Source organism: Trametes versicolor (genome assembly GCF_000271585.1).
Source record: "Trametes versicolor FP-101664 SS1 unplaced genomic scaffold TRAVEscaffold_2, whole genome shotgun sequence".
Taxonomy (NCBI): Eukaryota; Fungi; Basidiomycota; class Agaricomycetes; order Polyporales; family Polyporaceae; genus Trametes; species Trametes versicolor.
In genome coordinates, this window is record NW_007360322.1 from 588643 (window position 1) to 607169 (window position 18527).

General features: G+C 56.0%; 7 protein-coding genes across 7 annotated transcripts; 6 read left to right on the plus strand and 1 right to left on the minus strand.

The window, feature by feature from the left end:
• Positions 1-3099: 3099 nt before the first annotated feature.
• On the plus strand, positions 3100-4017 carry TRAVEDRAFT_42918 (uncharacterized protein; the record flags this gene model as incomplete). Its single annotated transcript, XM_008035534.1, has 2 exons — positions 3100-3382; positions 3434-4017. The coding sequence occupies 2 exons, from the start codon at positions 3100-3102 to the stop codon at positions 4015-4017; spliced, it is 867 nt and encodes a 288-aa protein (XP_008033725.1).
• Positions 4018-4756: 739 nt separating this feature from the next.
• TRAVEDRAFT_112566 (nuclear mRNA splicing protein) lies at positions 4757-6005 on the plus strand (the record flags this gene model as incomplete). Its single annotated transcript, XM_008035898.1, has 6 exons — positions 4757-4974; positions 5048-5202; positions 5262-5298; positions 5361-5518; positions 5576-5799; positions 5871-6005. The coding sequence occupies 6 exons, from the start codon at positions 4757-4759 to the stop codon at positions 6003-6005; spliced, it is 927 nt and encodes a 308-aa protein (XP_008034089.1).
• A 523-nt stretch (positions 6006-6528) lies between these two features.
• TRAVEDRAFT_33990 (Aldo/keto reductase) lies at positions 6529-7846 on the plus strand (the record flags this gene model as incomplete). Its single annotated transcript, XM_008035441.1, has 9 exons — positions 6529-6577; positions 6638-6725; positions 6778-6869; positions 6930-7010; positions 7089-7212; positions 7271-7337; positions 7401-7526; positions 7585-7634; positions 7690-7846. 9 exons carry the CDS (start codon positions 6529-6531, stop codon positions 7844-7846), a joined length of 834 nt encoding a protein of 277 aa, XP_008033632.1.
• A 295-nt stretch (positions 7847-8141) lies between these two features.
• On the plus strand, positions 8142-9763 carry TRAVEDRAFT_141046 (Aldo/keto reductase). The gene is made up of 9 exons (XM_008035899.1): positions 8142-8181; positions 8372-8459; positions 8514-8605; positions 8689-8769; positions 8820-8943; positions 9008-9074; positions 9147-9275; positions 9334-9383; positions 9454-9763. The coding sequence occupies exons 2-9, from the start codon at positions 8380-8382 to the stop codon at positions 9608-9610; spliced, it is 780 nt and encodes a 259-aa protein (XP_008034090.1). The 5' UTR covers positions 8142-8181; positions 8372-8379; the 3' UTR covers positions 9611-9763.
• A 123-nt stretch (positions 9764-9886) lies between these two features.
• On the minus strand, positions 9887-11554 carry TRAVEDRAFT_68950 (uncharacterized protein; the record flags this gene model as incomplete). Its single annotated transcript, XM_008035900.1, has 6 exons — positions 9887-9909; positions 9979-10317; positions 10371-10857; positions 10916-11190; positions 11321-11370; positions 11427-11554. The coding sequence occupies 6 exons, from the start codon at positions 11552-11554 to the stop codon at positions 9887-9889; spliced, it is 1302 nt and encodes a 433-aa protein (XP_008034091.1).
• A 1146-nt stretch (positions 11555-12700) lies between these two features.
• Positions 12701-13962, plus strand: TRAVEDRAFT_68951 (uncharacterized protein; the record flags this gene model as incomplete). The annotated part of the gene is made up of 5 exons (XM_008035901.1): positions 12701-12828; positions 12889-13004; positions 13073-13347; positions 13407-13896; positions 13952-13962. 5 exons carry the CDS (start codon positions 12701-12703, stop codon positions 13960-13962), a joined length of 1020 nt encoding a protein of 339 aa, XP_008034092.1.
• A 1899-nt stretch (positions 13963-15861) lies between these two features.
• Positions 15862-18020, plus strand: TRAVEDRAFT_33992 (uncharacterized protein; the record flags this gene model as incomplete). Its single annotated transcript, XM_008035442.1, has 15 exons — positions 15862-15935; positions 15995-16077; positions 16202-16292; positions 16553-16578; positions 16627-16661; positions 16719-16747; positions 16947-16989; positions 17050-17150; positions 17216-17275; positions 17334-17361; positions 17442-17499; positions 17564-17588; positions 17667-17772; positions 17829-17858; positions 17916-18020. The coding sequence occupies 15 exons, from the start codon at positions 15862-15864 to the stop codon at positions 18018-18020; spliced, it is 894 nt and encodes a 297-aa protein (XP_008033633.1).
• Between the last annotated feature and the right edge of the window lie 507 nt (positions 18021-18527).

Sequence of the window (18527 nt, forward strand, 5' to 3'; positions counted from 1 at the left end):
AGTTGTTGTCGAACACAATGGACGAGTTCCGGAGTAGAAACGCGGCACCATCGTAATATGATATTATGTGTATTTAACTGATACGAGCTCGCTTTGTGTGGGGTGAGTCGGGCGCGCGCACGCGCGCGCGGGGCGCGAGGCGAGGCGAGCCCGACTGTTGTGCTTCGCTCATGGGGGCGAGTCGGTCTCGCCACCTCGCGCTCGAGCGGGAGTCTTCCGGTTTCGCGTTACCTCGCGGTAATCGCCTGGTTTGAGCAGCGCGCGGTCTGCCTCCGAACGGAGAGCGACCCAGCGCACCAGGCAGCAGCGAGACGCGTCCGAGAGACGCGACGCGTAGGTCCCGTGCCCGCGTAGGTCACGTGACCGGCCCGGAGGACTCTCGTCTCCCCCCACACATGGAAACTAGCACTAAACTTAACTGCGGAAAGCGCTACGCTGGAAATGACTCAGCGTTCAAGTTTAGTTTTCTGTTGTTCCCCCCCTCGGACCAACGGTAGCACGCAATTAGGAAGCCCCGCCCATTGCTTTTCCATCACGCAGTGTACAATTTGCTTTACGGGCCGATTCCTAGTATTTATCTCTTAGTCCGCTATACATATTTGTCCTGGTGTCTAGCCCTTACTAAGCCCATGTGCGACCACTGGAGCGAAGCGACGCTGAGGGACTCCCCTCCATATACCGTACTGTACTTGCCTTCATCTACGACTGGTAACTGAACAGCATGCCGCCCTCACGCGGCACCGGCCCCACCTCCCGAAAACTGAACCAAACGCTCGCGAACAAAAGGGCCTGGTACGCGAAGGGCACCGCGAAGTATGTCCTCTCCGGAGGCCAGGACCACATCGTGCGCCTCTGGAACCCCAAGCTGGGCACCGAGATCAAACGTTATGCCGCGCACGGGTATGAGGTGCTCTCCATCACAGTGTGAGTCTTATCGTTCCTCTCTCCTTGGGGCGCGTGAGCTTGTGGCACACGTTTTCGGAATCACACAGGCTCGTTCATATGTCCGGTCCGTCGCAGCCGCGAACACAGATGTGTCATGTATAACCAGTTAAGTGGATACGGAGTGCTCGACTGCGACTCCGCATCCCACCTGATGTTGCTGCGTATGCGGGGGGCGGGCTAAGCTTGGGAGAAAGTGAGAAGGAAAGGCAAGCACCCAACAGTGAACCACCGGTACCGATGCAGAGGATGTTAAGAGGATGTCAATGCGGAGCGGGGAACATCACGCATGCATCATGGCCGGGCGGCGCGAAAGTGCCTTGGCAAGATGGAGAAACATTTGTCCGGTCCAGTGCTTCCCCGCTCGTTGTAGGAAGCGCTCGATTGAACAGTGTCATATCTCTGACCTTGTCCATCGCATAGAACCGAAGACTTCCGCGCTAACTCGCTCACGGAAGTCTTGCTCCATTCAAAACTTGAGCATCTCATCAAATCGTCAGCTTGTCTTCGTGTCCGAATAGTTGTATGTATGTTGTCGACGAGTCAAAGCGCGTGCACGAGCCCTTACCCGTCCTTTCTACCCTCTAGAGCGCGATATGCCTGCCTCCAGAAGGCTCTGCGGGCGCGAAAGCTCTCACACATACACATACACTCTCGCGTGCGGGCGACCCAATACGCGGCCAGTGAGCCGCCATCTCAACAGCTTGAGCGGCCGTCGGGGCCCGGCCGTCTCTCACACCCACTGCCAGTGGCTTCGTAGTCACTCATCATTCTTATCTCCCGAGAATTGACTCGGGTGAGTTTTCAGCCAAAGGCGATACCGCGGATGCTTTATTGACTGACAGATTGAAGATGTGAACGACGAGCAAGTCCAGTCCCAGCGTACTCACGGCCCGATAATCGCTGTTCTGCGGGCTCCCGAATGGAGCTTCCCAGTATCATCTGTGTGGTCAGTAAGTCTTCAAATTACTTCCAGCTGTTTTCGGACCGATAAACCCGTCGTCAAAAGACATACACAAAGGCTTTCAGCATGAGGTATGCGGACCTAAGCGTGTACATCCGCGGCCTACCCACGTCGCCTCCATCGATTCGAAAACAGCCATTCAGCCATGGTTATCGGGTCCGCTTATTTGGATCTAGAGGATGCCGAAGGTGGCAGCGACTCCAATGGACTGCCGTTCGAGTGCTCCGAATCACTATGGTGCGAGCATTATGTTTAGTCAGCGTGCAATTGCGGACACATTAATCTCAAGATTGCGTAGAGATGTACTCGTATCACGAATCCGATTATGGCTTAGGGTGATTTCTCCTGTCGAGAAGGTCACTGGAGGTATGGTTGTTAAGTCCGGACAATCTCTAGAGGTATGTGACGAGTAACTGCTTCCAGTCCTCCTGCTGATGGTTGCTGCTGCATGTCAGCGAACGATGGAATGTCTCTGGTACTACTAGTACTAGATTTCCTTCAAAAGCTGATAGACCGCACCTCCTGGATGTATCCCGCGGTCTCTCTCCTCCGCGCACCGACACATTCTCTCCGCTGCCATAGCACGTCCCCGTGTTCTTTTATCTCTCACATACCCTCGACTTCGCATATCACGACTCATCGCAATGCACTCACACCGCCGCCTCACTCAGTTACACAAGAGGGTTCAGCTAACCCGGAGAGACGTATCAGGCAGCCTTGTCGCGACTTCGGGCACACTTTCTTCACATCAGACGCCCCCGCCCACGGAAACTACGCCACCAACCAGCACACTGGCTCTTCAACACAACGTTCAAATGTTCACCTTGTTAAAGTCAGACCAGTCACGGACGTCGACGGACGCCGGTGCAACAGGAACGAGCGCGAGGGTCCCTCTTTTGCGGTCTGACCCACCGTCAGTGACATCTACCGCTTCTCCTCCCCCTGGTACAAGTGCAAGCTCAAGTGTTCCGTCGGGCCCGGCGAATCTAAACTCTCTACTCCCTCCTGATTTGTTAGGACCTTCCGACGACCTTCCGCGTCTCATCGAACCAACGATCTCCGTTCCTGGTCCCACTAGCACACTCGTGGTACTCGAGTCACTGCTCAATATCACTGCATTAAACCCTGTCGTTCTGCCGTCTAGCTCTGGCCATACTAGCAGGGGCATGGTAACGCCGCTAGGCGTCACGACTATGCCCTCTCTATCTTCCACACTCTCAAGCTCCTCCACTGGCACTATCGCTGCGACCCCCAATATATCGGCTACCATCGCTCCTTCATCTACCAACATCGCCTCACCCACCATCATCGCCTCAAATACCATCACTCCTTCATCTTCTGGCTCTGGACCTGCAAAGCACTCGAAGTTGGACATCGGCGCTATGGTTGGCATCATAGTCGCGGTGATTGCATTTATATTGGCTCATGTGATGATCCTTGTATGGTGCCGCCGCCGTCGACGTGTGTCACGAGCAGGTTCGTGTGGTTGCTGCTTATATGGTGCAAATTGCTCATAATTACATATAGCCCTGCGTCCCGATGCGTATACGCCGCAGAGATCCGACTCCGAGTCGATCATCGCTACGGACACAATGCACACCTGGCCTGTGTCGGCTTTCGAGCCACCTGAAGACGGCGCCGATCCTAGAGACATGAAGGGATCGCGGTTCAGCGTGGCCACGGTAGCAAGCAGCATCCCGGCGCCCACTATCGTTTCCTCGGTCGAGGCGGAACTATCTACACTTAATATCGACCCCCACACACAGCCTACGATCCTATCAGAGCTCCCCCACTCTGCCACTCCGACTTCCACCTCAGAAATCGCCAAAACATCTCAGAAGGAACCTCGAAACGTCATACAAGAGGTGCTCGGCGCGCTCCGTGAATCGCTGTCTTCCAGCCTCCGACATGGCAACACTTCCGACGTTAAACCGCAGGAGGCTGTCCCAGGCCCTCCACCACGATCGGTCCGTGCTATACAACGTGGACGTCAAGGACGCCTCAGGGAAATGGCGCTGGTGCTCGAGGAGGATGGGGGTGTCCGCCTTGCAGGAGGCCCATCGGACGAACCGCCCCAAGAGTTCCTCCCACCTCCGTACAGGAGATATTGATGGTATACATACTCTCTACCATGAGGGCGTTCTGCTGACCCACCGTTCCGTTTCCAGGGGCCTGAGCAATATTCTCTCAGGTCCGATGCCTTCTGTTCACGGTAGCGACACAGTGCCGATTGCATGAGTATGTAGTCTCTATGTCCTCGTCCCCAGTGATAATCCAGACGCAGCACAAATGTTTGAGCGGATACACGCTACACTTGAACTGGGCTCGGCGATGCTCGAGACTACGGCCTTCCTTCGTTTACCCTTCCCTTCGAGAGATACTGCTGATGATGTCCAACCGAGCTGGTATACACGATAACAACACGCTATGACGTCTTTCCTTGAATTTGATGTGCCATGATCCCTTCGCCAGCATTACATACCGTTTATCCCCACGTCTACTATGTCGCGATTTGATCCGAATACCCTCTCCCGTACTACCGCTGTGTTTCGATCCTGTCGTATTCATCATTCTCGCTACTTTATTTCTGGCCTCTTATCTGTATACCACTTCAATAGAGATCTGTTGCGTTTTTTGCAGCACACCTAATGCAAAAAAACATTGACAGGAGCCTTCTGAGCGATGTGGGCGCAGCTCGCCGGAACTCTACACTTGCCTTTTGTGGCCCCCAGTGCGTGAGCGCTTAGGCGTTTAGCGTACCCTCCGTGCTTTGGCGCTGACCTCTCCGAGCTCTGAGACTCCCTCCATGTGCGCTGCTTGCTTGTACCTGTGTCCTGGTAACTGAACATCATGCCGCCCTCACGCGGCCCTGTCTTGACTCCCCGCAAACTCCACCAAACGCTCGCGAATAACAAGGGGCCGGTGCACGTCGCCCGCTACGCGAAAGGCACCGCGAAGTATGTGCTCTCCGGCGGGCAGGACCGCATCGTGCGCCTCTGGAACCCCGAGTTGGGCACGGAGATCAAGCGATATGCCGCGCACGGGTACGAGGTGCTCTCCATCACAGTGTGAGTCTTCTCTTTTGCTCTCTTCCGGGCGCGTATGTGCAGTTACAGTTGCTGAAGGTCGGGAAACGCGTAGCGCGCACGACAACAGCCGGTTCGCGTCGTCGGGCGGGGACAGGCAGGTGTTCGTGTGGGACGTAATGACGGGGCAGACGGTGCGGCGTATACCGGGGCATATGGGCAAGATATTCGCGGTGGAGTTCAATGAGGACGCGAGCGTGCTAGCGAGCGGTGAGTCTGGCCTGTTGTGCTGTGCGAAGGGAGGGCCTGAGATGCTTAGTTTCTTCGAGGCTCATACGACTCGACGGTTAGGCTGTGGGACATGAAGTGCGTATGCGTATACTTGATCGCTGTCGCTGAGTGAGCAACTAACTGGATGCTTTGCGCAGAGCGCAGAACCGAGCACCCATACAGATTCTCGAGGAAGCGCGAGATTCGGTGCAGGCCATACACATCGGACGGACATACGTCACCACTGGATCCGTCGACGGTCATGTCCGTACATACGACCTCCGCATGGGCGAGCTGCGCACAGACTTCCTCGGACGTACGTCTTCTCTGCTTTTGCTCCTCTTGCTCCCGTCACTTACCTTGGGCTACGCAGACCCAGTTACGGCAGTCGTACCCTCGCAAGACAACCAGACGTACCTCGCGACGACGATCGACGGACATGTGCGCCTGATGGACATGTCCACGGGGAAGATGCTGAACGACTTCACGGGCCACGCGAGCTCGTCGTACCGGATACGCGCGTGCTTCGGGCACGGGGAGGCAAGCGTTGTCTGTGGGGACGAAGACGGGAAGGTATGGGCTTGGGATCTAGTGGACGTGCGTACTTTTATCGTCTTGTTGCATTTCTGAAGTACTTACATTGCCCCCTGTTCTTTCGCGGAATCTAGGCTGCACCGCTTCAACCGAGTCCCCCACCCGTGGTGCACGATAAGGTGATTACCTGGGCCGAACACCATCCGATCGAGGCTGGCGAGATGATCACTGCAAGTGCGGACGGGACCGTCAAGGTATGGAGGAGCTAGAAGACTGTCTCGCTGTAAGAGTACGTGTAGTATTATTCCAAGGTCTGTTTTCTGCGAGCACGGACGCGCGGATCGGTGGCCTCATTTGGCAGGCCGTTCAGGTCGTTTGCACTTCGTGTGTGCCGTACCGCCCTCCGAGCGCGCTACTCGGCCTGGTGAGTTCCCGTAGCCTTCGAGATTGCATGAGACTGATGCCTTCACTTCCGTCAAGAAGTCAAAGAGTCAACTATAGTCAAGCTTGCCATCTTTCCCTCTTCTTGTAGCTGGAGCCGGCGCATATCCTGGCAGCTTTGCGGCAGGGCGGCCGAGGCGATAAGATAAGATAGAGAACCGCTGTGGTGAAGAGGCTCGGCGATCGATGTCGTCACCGGCCCTTTCTCCCCTCTTCTGCTGACAGAGTCCACTTCGAAATGGAAGAGAGTAGACATCGGTGATAGCGTGCGAACTCGATCCCAGGCCGTGGCAGCCAGTATATATATCTGCAAGCTTTGGCTAATGAGTCCCACCCTGCACCATGTCCACCATGTCGAAGCTCACGCTCACCCTCGGCAGCACCATCAGGCTCTCGTCCGGTATGTTGCTCACGCAGACCGGTACGTTTGTACATGAACTGACCATGCATATATGCGCAGGGTACGAGCTGCCTGTCGTCGGCCTTGGTGTCTACCAAAACGACGACTGTAGTCCGGCGTGTCTCGCTGCGCTGAAGCATGGATACAGGTACAGAGGGACGCCTAATGTGCTGCACGTCGGTCGCTGAGCGCGCTCCCAGACACATCGACTCCGCGCGAATGTACAAGAATGAGGAGGAGGTTGGAAAGTCGGTGAGGGAGAGCGGCATCGCTCGCGGGGATGTCTTTGTCAGTGCGTACCTTCTTTTCCCTCAGGCTTCGTGCAAGACCCTGACCCGTGCGTGACGTGCAGCATCAAAGGTCAACAACCCCGAGCACGGGTACGAGACCGCGCTCGCGGCGGTTGACGACTCTCTCAACAAGTTCGGCTTTGGTGAGTGCCTGCGTGTCTCTGTTTTCCGCCGTCCTCAGGATTGCTCAACGCCCCTTTTTACGCATGCACCTACTGCAGAGTACATCGACCTCATGCTCATCCACTCGCCACTGTCCGACAAGGAGCGCCGCCTACAGACGTGGAAGGGGCTCATCGAGGCGAAAAAGCAGGGCAAGGTCCGGACGATCGGGGTGTCCAACTAGTGTGTCCTTCCCGTTCTACCGTCTGCGCGGCTTAAGTCATAAATATATTGCTCCTAGTGGACCTAAGCATCTCGAAGAAATTCGCGAAGCTGGGCTCGAGACGCCCTCTGTAAACCAAGTTGAGGTTCGTGTTATCCCCCTTCATCATCTTGAAATCGGCATTTTTGACGATATGTGTCGCATTTAGCTGCACCCGCTCTGCCAACAGAAGGAGATCGTGGAGTACTGCACCAAACACGGTATCATCGTCGAGGCTTACTCCCCCCTGATTCGCGGCAAGTGGACCGACAAGATCGTCGAAATTGCAAAGAAGGTACGTGCCTGCAGAAGGTTATCAAAGTTGTCATCTGGACGCTGACGGAGAATCGCAGTATGACAAAGATCCCGCGCAGCTTCTTATACGCTGGTCCTTGCAGCGCAAGTGAGTCTCAGTCACCTTGCGACTGGTTTTTCGCTGGCTAAATATATCTCTCCAGGTTTGTGCCACTACCGAAGTCATCGCAGCCAGCGCGTGTCATCTCGAACGCAAACATCTTCGACTTCGAGATCAGCGAGGAAGACATGTCAGCGATCAACGCGCTGGATCGCGGAAAGGACGGCGCCGTCACCTGGAACCCCGTCGATGCCCCGTAGAGGCGCGGTGCTGGAACCGGTGAGGATAAAAGAAGATCAAGGACGTGTAGAACACATCGCGGATGTACCATAAGTAGTGCATATGGAGTTGCGTGGGCGCAGAAGTGGGAATGGGAAATGTGTTCCTAAACGATGTTCCGTTGGCCGTCCTATCAGCTTGGCGCCATCTGGTGGCTGCTGTTGACTCGGCCACAGTGAGGGTATAAATACCCACCCCGAGAAGATTCGACTTTCTAGCTTCGCGCCCCTAACTTCGCAGAACCTCCACACACTTGTCATGACTAGCTCGACACCGGTGCCTTTGTCGCTTGCGACCACGGTCCCCCTCTCTTCCGGTATGTTGCGATCGTACTTTCCCCCAAAACTTGATTATCGATGCGACGCGGTCACGGGATCGCGACTGCGATCCCGCTCTCAAGTCCGCTCATGCGCTCATGCTCTTCAACGCGATGCTTAATTTGTGCATGTTGGCGAACTGTCCGTTTCACGATGTACAGCATTCTGACGTATTCCTAATATTTACAGGGTACGAAATGCCCATACTGGGCTTGGGCGTATTCGAGAACGACGACTGCACTCCGGCGTGTCTCGCCGCTCTCCAGTGCGGGTACAGGTCAGTAGCAATATACGCAACACCCGACGGGAGAGGCTGAGAGAATCTCAACAGACACATCGATTCGGCACGGTACTACAAGAACGAGGACCGCGTGGGCGACGCGCTCCGTCAGAGTCGTATCCCGCGGGAGCAGGTCTTCGTCAGTGCGTACTCTTTCCATACACGACACATACCTGCGCCTGCGTGAGGTTGCATGTCGAATGTGCTGACGGGCGCGAACGACCAGCGTCGAAAATCTACCATCCCGAGCACGGGTACCAGAACACCCTAGCCGCGCTCGATGATTCTCTGCGCAATCTCGGATACGGTGGGGTCGTTCGCAACGCTCGAGACTAAACTCAGCTCACGCCACCGCAGAGTATTTTGATCTGTACCTCATCCACAGTCCGCTGTCTGGGAAAGAGGTCCGCCTGGAGACTTGGCGCGCGCTCGTCGACGCGAAGAAGGCGGGGAAGATCAAGTCGATCGGCGTGTCAAACTAGTAAGTGGCGGTACAGCCCGGTCTCGCGCCCCATACAAAGCTCACGAAATCGCTTGCGTCGTAGCTCTGGGAAGCACATCGACGAGATCCGCGACGCGGGGTACGAGCTCCCGAGCGTGAACCAGGTCGAGGTGCGCCGTTCGACGACACCCTATCACGGGTATGTTGGGAATGCTAATGCTTGATGCTTGCGCGGTATGCAGCTGCACCCGTTCTGCCAGCAGCGGCCGATTGTCGAGTACTGCCGGAAGAACGGGGTCGTCGTCCAGGCGTACTCGCCGCTCATCCAGGGCAGGCTGGATAACCCAGTCTTCACTGAACTTGCAAAGAAGGTATGTCTATCATGAGCGATATGAATGACAATCCAAGTTAACATATGTTTTGCAACAGTACAACAAGGATGCCGCACGGATCGTCATCCGGTGGTCGCTCCAGCACGGGTATGCCTCCTCTGTGTCCGGCACATCCTCAGGTGAGAGCTTGAGCTGACGGACCTACTATCTTTTGCAGACACATCCCGCTCCCGAAGTCGTCGCGCCCGGAACGCATCCTGTCCAACTCGCAGGTATTCGACTTTGAGATCAGCGCAGAGGATATGGAGCGGCTGGACTCGCTGGATAGAGGGAAGGATGGGGCGATCACTTGGAACCCCGTTGATGCCCCATGAAGAGAAGAACATGTCGCTTTCGGAGGCGTTGCTAATGGAATAGCACAGCATGGCATATCGCAACTCTACAAGCAGCGACGAATCCACATCTGCATGGAACATCGGGCCTGGCTTGTCCTCATGTCGTCTCTACTCACCCTCAGAAGCACCAGCCCATCACGCGACGCAAAACATGTACACATACGGTGATATTGGAAGACGACCCATATGATATTGGCATATACTGTTTACCCAAAGCTACCAAGAAGTCATATCCTGCGAAGCCGCATATACGTATCATGGCCTTAACGGAGCAATCACTAGTCTTCATGAATAGGGACGCGTCAGAAAAGGCTGCGAAACATCAGAACAAGGACGCGGGTACGTACTCCACACGATGGACCCAACGTAGACAGGCTCCGCGCCGCCCGGCATGCACCCAAAGGCAGCGACGGCCGCGTCGTACGCCTGGCGGACGCGCTTCTGCGCACCCTCCTTGGGGCCCTTCGCCTCGAACTTGATCGTAATGGCGGGCCCGCGCGCGGTCGCCTCGAACTTGATGCCGGGCGAGGTGGCGTCGTTCAGCTGCTCGGAGAACGCGCTCGCCTTCTTGTCGTCGTGGAAGCGGACGACCGCCGTGGCGGTGATGGTGTCGGGCGAGGGAGGCTTCCCGTTACCCCGGTGTACATCGACAGGAGGGACGGGATAGTCAGTTTGGAGGGGCTCAACTGCGACTCGTGTCAGTCAGTCATCAATGGAGTACTGGAACAGGCAGTTATACCGGGACGCCCGTGCACCGTAGAGGTGAGGGTTTTGTACCTGGTGCCGTCAAACGCGTACAGAATCTTAAGGTACTTGTCCATGGCGGAGCGAACGGAGGCCTCTTCGTCGGTTGCGATCTCGACCTCCATCTTCACCGAAATGGTGCGGTCCGACCTGTACACCTCCCACTGAGCGAAGCCTTCGGGCCTGCTCGCCGAGAGATAGTCCTTGAACCTCGCCCCCTCTTCCTTGGACTCGTACTCTGCCGCCGCAACGACGGACGTGGTGAACGCAGGGCGGAGCCGGGGGCGCCTGTTCAAGAGCTCGGTCATGAGCGCGAGCTGACCCTCGTCCGGCTCGGGGATTGTGAAACTGTTGGACGCCACGTGGTACGTCATCGGCAATACGGCCTGGTCGCTGTCGAGGTACCAGACACCCCTGCCGGCGGGAGCACCACTGGGCGTCTGGTAGAGCAGTGTGTGGGTAGGGACGCTCGTGAAGTCAACCTATGGCAGGAATGCTTCATGTCAGCCAAGAAAGGAGAACAACTTCTGATGAGCGTACCTCGATAGCCTGGCTCGAGGCATTGAGGATCATGGTTCCCGTGGTAGCTTGGGTATCAAACCACACCAAGACGGACTCGATCGGCTGGAGAACTGTTGGCCCAGCGACGACCGGGTTGGCCGATACATACGAGGGGGAGTACGTCCCATTGACGTAGGAGTTGACACCGAGATTGATGAGTCCGAACTGGTTCTCGACCGTGAACTTCCCGCTCTGGTCGACGGTACCGGTAGCGGGATGCATGACACCGTACTTGTCTAGTGTGGCGGTTTGACCTGTGAGTAAACAGCGTCAAGATGAGCGCAATTCGAAGAAGTGAATGCAGGAAATGGCACATGCCTGACACGATGTTTTGCACGGTCGTCGTTGCATGGACTAATGCCCCAGATTGAAACGCAATGGAACCGAAGACTTGATACTTGGCCGACCAGGTGAACTGATTGAAAGGAAGGATACTGTGCCACGATGAGAGTTTCAGTCAAGGAAGTAAGTTCGCCGTAGAGGTACGCACTTGCTACCTTGCCAGACGACAGTGTACTGATTGTTGACCTTCTTGGCAATACAGAGCTTATAGCCCGCATCGATCAATATCGGGAGGACTGCGGGGTCGATGTTGACGGCGAGGTTGAAGTCCGACATATTGTTATCGAGAAGATGCAAGGAGTGTTGTGAGGTCAAGTGTTTGAAAGTTGGGATGTTCGATGGGCGACGCTCTCGTTCCACCTTGACCCTCTTTATACTATCCGCCCGAGTGCACTAGGCGAACATGACGAATCAATATCAGCGACGAAGCCACGGACTGCACGAGCATCGGCCGTTCTCTCAATGAGTTTCATGTCTCTTACCGGAAGAGCGTTGTGAAGGTTGTCGGTGTTTCCGTCGTCGACGTCGGGGGCATCGCACGCCCGGATGGTGGCTGACCCTCCGGACTGATGGACGTCCGGCGGAAGACTGCGTGAGCGAAACATTGTCGTGGATCCTATGGCGTCCCGTGACAGAATTGCAGTCCTGAATGGGATACATGCGTTCCGAGCGGCTTGAGGTTCAACACCAAACTGGAACGCGAACGGCGAACATCCTGCAATCTTGTCCGGATAAACTTGACAAGGTGCGAACGCCTCGCAGGTCGCATTTTCGGTGGTCCTACATGAGTGCCTTCCATATGTCAGATTTTAGGATGGAAGCGGTGATTGAACCTCGTACAACGTAGCGAGGGTCCGCACTTGAATGCATATCTCTTCCCGACCTTGGACACGACCGGTACCTAAGAGCTGAGGAATGTCTATTAACACGATTTCCTCGCAGAGCCTGACAGAGATATGCATGACATACTGATTCTGGTCGACAATTATAATACCTGAGAGGTTGTCCGTTAACTCCGGGTACAAGTGCGGCTGCAGTTTCTCTGACAGTGCACCGAAGCGCCGATGTCCCGATTTGCACGATGAGACACGGCTCTTGCGCATCCGTTCCTTGACCTCGCTCGCCGCCGATGCTAGCGAACCGGCGCAGAATATCCCGACGGTTTGATGTGCGCCATGCCGGACACAGCGAGACGGTCTTCGCTTGCGATGACTTACGCAGCGGCACCTCAGCAAACACATGTGTCGAATTGGGCGCCACCAGAGAGCCCTGCGAGTTTCCTGGTGAGAAGTACAGATGTCAGCGGCATGGAGGGAGAAAGAGATATAAGGCGAGAAGAAAGTAGTGCGTCTCGCTACTCGCCCTTCAAGAACACGCCACCCTCCAAAACACAGATTCAAACGCACCATCTCGACCCCATCCATGGCGACGTTCACTCTTACCGTTAACATCGCTAGTGCCGATATTACTGCCCTCAAACAGGTTGGCTATAACCTCTGCATTGCAAAGAAGGTTAACAACACTTACAACACCGTCTGGAGAGGAGGCAGGTCAGGACGTCGCATCCTTCTCACAGTCAGACGAGGTCACTGACGCACCTGCGACACTAGCTTCCTCGCCCGCAACACGTTCCAATGGACTAGCAGATATGCGGTTTTCGGGACAGAGACCTTCGCAGAGGGCGCATTGGTCACCGCAGCGACTGAAAGCCCCGAAATCAAGTTTGGTGAGCGACTCGTACCGCCTCCAGATCTTGTCGTGCTCACGAGTCCCGCCGCGTCCCTCGCCGCGCAGGCCAGACCGTGCTGCTCGACGAGAACGGCGTCATGAACAACCCTACGGGTTCGCCCAACTCGTCTGGAACCTTCACAGTGGACAATGAGTACGCGGCGCTGAACATCGGCGTCATGGGCTACCTCGGCGGCGCATTCTCCCCCATCTTCGTCAGCCCGTCCCAAGTCGTCACCGGGCCCGTCAACCTCACGCCCGTCGAGAGCGTGCTCGTCTGGTTCGACGCGCAGCACACGACGAGCACTATCATTGTCGATTCAGTCAGCAACACGATCGAGGTGAGCCAGATCTTTTGCTCAACGCGCGCACCGAGCTGAGCCTGCGTGCATGGCCCCAGGTTGATTTCACTGGGGGCTATGCGTCCCGCTCTGTCACGTACACCAGCACGCCCGGCCGCCCGGGCACGGGCGCGTGGGCGCTGGACAGCCAGCTCCGGCTCTCTGCGACGTATAACCCCACGACGAACTTGTTCGCGGTTGAACGGCCGAGCGCGCAGCTCCTGCTCAAGATGGCGAGCATCATCAACGCGGATGACGCGGCCGGCGACGCAACCGTTTTCAAGACTACCGTCGAGTTCAACGAAGCCGACACGCAGGGTGTCGTGGAGGCGTTCAAGCAATACGCCCAGGACGTGCGTCCACATGGCCTCTCGGAATGGGACGTCTCGGTGGAAGATGACAAAGTGGTCATGCGCCTGGCGATGGAGGACGAAGGCAACGACCCCGCTGAGGCTGCGCGAGAGATTCCGTACAAGTTCTTGAGTATTCTTCACGGGTGGACCGGTCCCCAGTATAAGAAGCTCACCTTTGAGGCTCCGCATGCCGACGGTGAGTGTCGCTATGCGCGACGTTCGTGGAAGATAGTTGACACCAGCTCCCACAGTGAGAGTGTAGTCCGCGTGCGGGACTTCTGAGAAGTTGATGTGAAATGGATGTATACGCTTATCTTGACCATCTATTTGATCCAGTTATTTCTGAGAGAAGAACGTGGATTAGCGACCAAAGTGGTTCACGGCGACAGCATTCACCCACATGTCAAAAAACCCTTCTAACACCTCTCCCTGTCCACGACCCAGTTTTCATCCTCTCTATGCGTCTATTCCCCGGGGAAGGGAGGGGCAGCGGGAGTTTGCGCTAGAACACCGCGGTTTCTACCAGATACGTTGGGCTGTCGATGACATAGGTAGACATTCGGACCAGGTACACAGGTGTTGCCAAGGAGTGATGTAGACAAAAGCTACGGCTCTGTCGACTAAGAGTGTCCATAGTCAGGTGCGAAGTCGCGTAATCGGCCCCAAGCTATCCGCTAGAGGTGCAGCTGGGCTAGAAGCTGAGCAAATAGAGGGCTATCACCCGGTACGTCCTCGGAGATGTAGGATACAAGGAGAGAGCATCGATGAGCCTAGAGATTTGAGCGAGCGTTACATATCGCAAGAGCAAAGAGCAGCTGGATCCAGAGTCGATAGTGAGTACTGAGTGAGCGGTGGATGGTGCAGGTTGCAGAATGGTAGAGAAGCTCAGAATGGTGTGCACACTGCACAAGTACTCCTACCTGGAGACGCTGGCGGCGGTGCGTAAGGTGTATTACGTACTCATTTATACAAGCGCCGGACACATGTGAGCTTTGGTGCTCGACCTCATCGTGAGGTTAAACGAAACCTCGATGAGCCTGAGAGGCCGACGCCTCAGCGGATCATCCCTCAAAGACTGCGGCCTATATATACACTCTTTACCACCCTCCGGCACCCCTGGGCCCTGAATCGCGCCCGCGGACAAGATCCTGACGGTATTCCGGACTTATCCTCTATGGTCAACAACCGAACGAGCTTCTAAAAAGCTCGGCGTCCCTGAACCTTGCCCGGCCCCTCGAACGCACAAGACGGAACCATGTTATCGATATCCACGGGTCAGCTTAAAACATCCAGCTCTTCTACGATCCGACCTTGGGCGGAAGCTACGCGTCCCGGAAGGCCGAAACACTGTTTCGCCACTGCCGCTCGAGCATCAGAACTGTCTGCCGTCCATGGAAGGTATGTTCGATCGTTCTTCCGACGATACTTCCATGTAATTGGCGTATAGATGAGGCCCACTCTGGCCCACTGTTGGCAGGGCAGCCCTGGGTTGCTCCGCGCCAGTGGATGGACTCGATGCCGATCAATAATAGCTTAATGGTTAGCTCACCCAGGGCTAAGTAGTTCTCCCGGTCACTATGCGAGGTCAACGCCGCCTCAGTAACCAATCGCATCCACGAGATACCTCCGCCTCCGGTGGCTCATGGGACCACACAAAGACCGTCAGCTCCGAATTCCAGCCCCGCGCTCGTAACCCCGGACGCGGGGAAGCAATCGGCTTTGACCGGTCTCCCTGGCAGATCCGGTGCAAAATGCCATTCTTGCAGCTCATAGGATCCTGGAAACCGCCAATGGTCATTCTTAGGTCATACATACGTCCAACAATATGTCGACGCGCAGTGCTAGCAGTGTGGTGCCACCAGGGAGGCAGCACAGGGGTGGGCTACGAAACGTTCAGGAACGAGAAATCTTCATGATCCAGATCAGGATCGGACGTGCAGACTGGGAGCCATCCGCTTGACTGCTCGCGCCTCGGCTAACCACACAGGTCAAGCCCGTTTGGGACACGCGGAGATGGTCCTAAATTGCAGCGAGATCGCGGACGCCCCCACTTCAAATACCGCAGTACCTGAACCCACGCGCAGGTGTCCCTTTCCCCTGGTCTTTTCATCTCCTCCCCCTGCATGCTCGACACCCCGCAGGGCGATAGTAACGGACGAAGATGGTTATGATTCCGGAGTCTGACCTCAAGACGAGCTTGGGCGCCCTCATCATCGGAGGGATGGTCTGCACGGGGTACGTCTGTGGTTCATCGTTCAACTTTAAAGTCCATGTTTGTCTGACAACTCGCGCAGATTGTCAGGCGTCGTTGCAATGCAGACCGTCCTGTACTTTCGACTCTTCACGCGCGATAAGTTCTCGACCAAGTTCCAGGTGCGTATGGTGTCGTCGCGATATATTCATCCGCTAACGCACGCGCAGGTCGGAGGTGTCTTGTGAGCGGCTGCAATAGTACCGCGTCCACTGGGCTCCCTCCCCTGACCGCCTTCGTAGCCTTCTAGACTTTCTACACTCGGTGATGATAGCTGCGGCAAACTACATGTATTTTGTGGACAATTTTGGGAATACAGAGATTACGGATCGTGTTTTTTGGTGAGTGGCGTCACGCTCACAACACTTTTTTTGCTGACATCCTCATGTCAGGGCTGTGGGGGTGGGTTTATTGCTTCAGAGCACCTTCCACTTCTGACACGTCAAGGTCAGATCTCCATAGCACTCACTGTGAGTATAGATCATCACGTCCTATTCCAAACATCCGTTGAACGCTGTACAGGCCATCCTCACTGTGATCGTGCACATGTAAGAGCATATCCTTACTTGACTGATATCTGGTTTGACCTTGAGGATATCAGGTTCTTCGCTCTGCGATTGTTCAAGCGTTAGTGCCGACGTCACTCGATGGTGCAATGAATGCTGACTTCAACAGTGAGCAAGGGTAACTATTGGGTTACGGTACCCATTGTAAGTGTTATCGCTCTATGTGTGCGTATTGTGGGTACCGACGCATTGCTTTGGCAGGTCATTCTCGCCGTAGCACGCGTAGGTGCGTCAGGGACTCTTGCCATGCTTTTGTGGTTATTGACATCCCTGGGCGCGTACAGTCGCAGCGTTTGGTGAGTCGCCCACTCACGGATAGCCCGGAACGGACGCTCACACGATTGTTCTCCGCAGTGACGACGGTTGAGCTGTGCGTCCCCCAGCCCTGGTCTCTGACTTCCAGGCTCACAAGCCGCAATGCCATTGTAGGATCCATTTGGGGAGTTTCCACGAGTTCGGGGAGCGCTTCCGAGTTAGTGTCTGCGCAGTCAGTCTATTCTCGCAGTCGGCTTACCCTTTTCCACTTCCGTAGTGGGTGTTCACTCTTGGACTCGTCCTCTCGTCCGTCGTCGACTTCTTGATCACCGGCGGTCTTTGCTACTACCTACGCAGAAATCGTACCGGCACCGGCAGGTACGGCCCTCCATCCGTTAATACCGCAGCGGAGTACCCATCGCTCATATCCTTTCCGCCGGTAGATTCGATCACGTCCTTGATTCCGTCACGCTATACACCGTCGAGAACGGTTTACTTACCTCGTGCGTTGACCACGCCTTCGAGCGCCTAGCTGGGGCCTGCTAATCGGATCGCACGCAGAGTGACCACGCTTGTCTCCCTCATCTTCGTGAGTAATGCCCCACATCTATGAAATGCGCATGTTGCGTGTCTAGCCGTGGCTGACCGCGTCTATTCGTCTCTTCGCAGTGGCTCGTGAGGCCTCATGTCCTGATCTATCTCGGGCTTCACTTCGCCATCAGCAAGCGTGCGTACCGCGTTCCAACGCATCTCGGGTTCTCTGGCTGAGATCCGGCCCTCTATCTTTACAGTCTACGCAAACTCGTTCCTCGCATCGTACGTCTCTCCCCGCGCAAGCGAGATAGTGCCTGCGATGCCTTCATTATTACGACGCTTAATGCATCCCTGCCGCAGGATGAACGCACGCAAGATCCTGAGGGCGCAGTCCGAGTCGCACTCTGGCGGCGGGAGTGCCCACCGCCTGCCTGTGATATTCGCAAGCCGCGCCATGCGCCATTCGGTGCGGCGTCTCTTCCTTTCGCCTCCGTGCATCAGCTGATATATGCCTGGGGACAGAACGCGGACCAGCTGAACCTTGGCACGCGGGTGAGTACGACATCGGGCGCAGGCGCGGGCGTGTCGCTGACGGTGCCTATTGCGCAGGTGCAGATCACTGTGGACAAGACCGTGGACTACGCCACGGACGACGTCCCTGACAGCCTGAGCGTCACGACAGATCTGAAGAACCGCGCTACGCCCTCTGTCTGAAATGACGCATTCGTGGTTGCCTGAGCGAATGTGAGCACAAGTATGTATCTTGAACTCAACTACAGTATCCTACCTCTCCAATCCTTTGAAAAACTATGCCTACGCCAGCCCTGTACTACTCCCCGAACTTTGCGTGCCCCAGACACGCTGTTGTGCTTGTATGCTTCCTATTTATGCAGACGCCTATCCGTCTTTGCCCTTTTTCCTCCCTTGCCTGTGCGCTCCCAGCTCCGACACCCCCACCGTCATCGGAGTGCCGGCCTCGAGAAGTGCGAAGACGCGCGCCACTGGACGGCGACGCCCACGGTCGACCGCCACGCTGCTGCCTGCCCGCTGCTAAGCAGCCTTCCCCGTGAGCCTCGTGCCCAAGCTGCGTGATAACCACCCCGCGATCGAGCACCCATCAGCTTACGACACCCGAAGAGTTCGGTGGTACTTTGTTTGCCAGTTCGCGACGCTGCCTGTCTACGAAACCCCGAGTACGTGGATTGCGGTGCGTACACGCAG

Bases quoted from the DNA above. Each gene is read 5' to 3' on its own strand.
- TRAVEDRAFT_141046 (XM_008035899.1), top strand. From the start codon at position 8,380: ATGCCCATACTGGGCTTGGGCGTATTCGAGAACGACGACTGCACTCCG. The intron at 8,460-8,513 runs GTCAGTAGCAAT...GAATCTCAACAG, and splicing joins GCTCTCCAGTGCGGGTACAG to ACACATCGATTCGGCACGGT. The intron at 9,276-9,333 runs GTATGTCTATCA...GTTTTGCAACAG, and splicing joins TCACTGAACTTGCAAAGAAG to TACAACAAGGATGCCGCACG.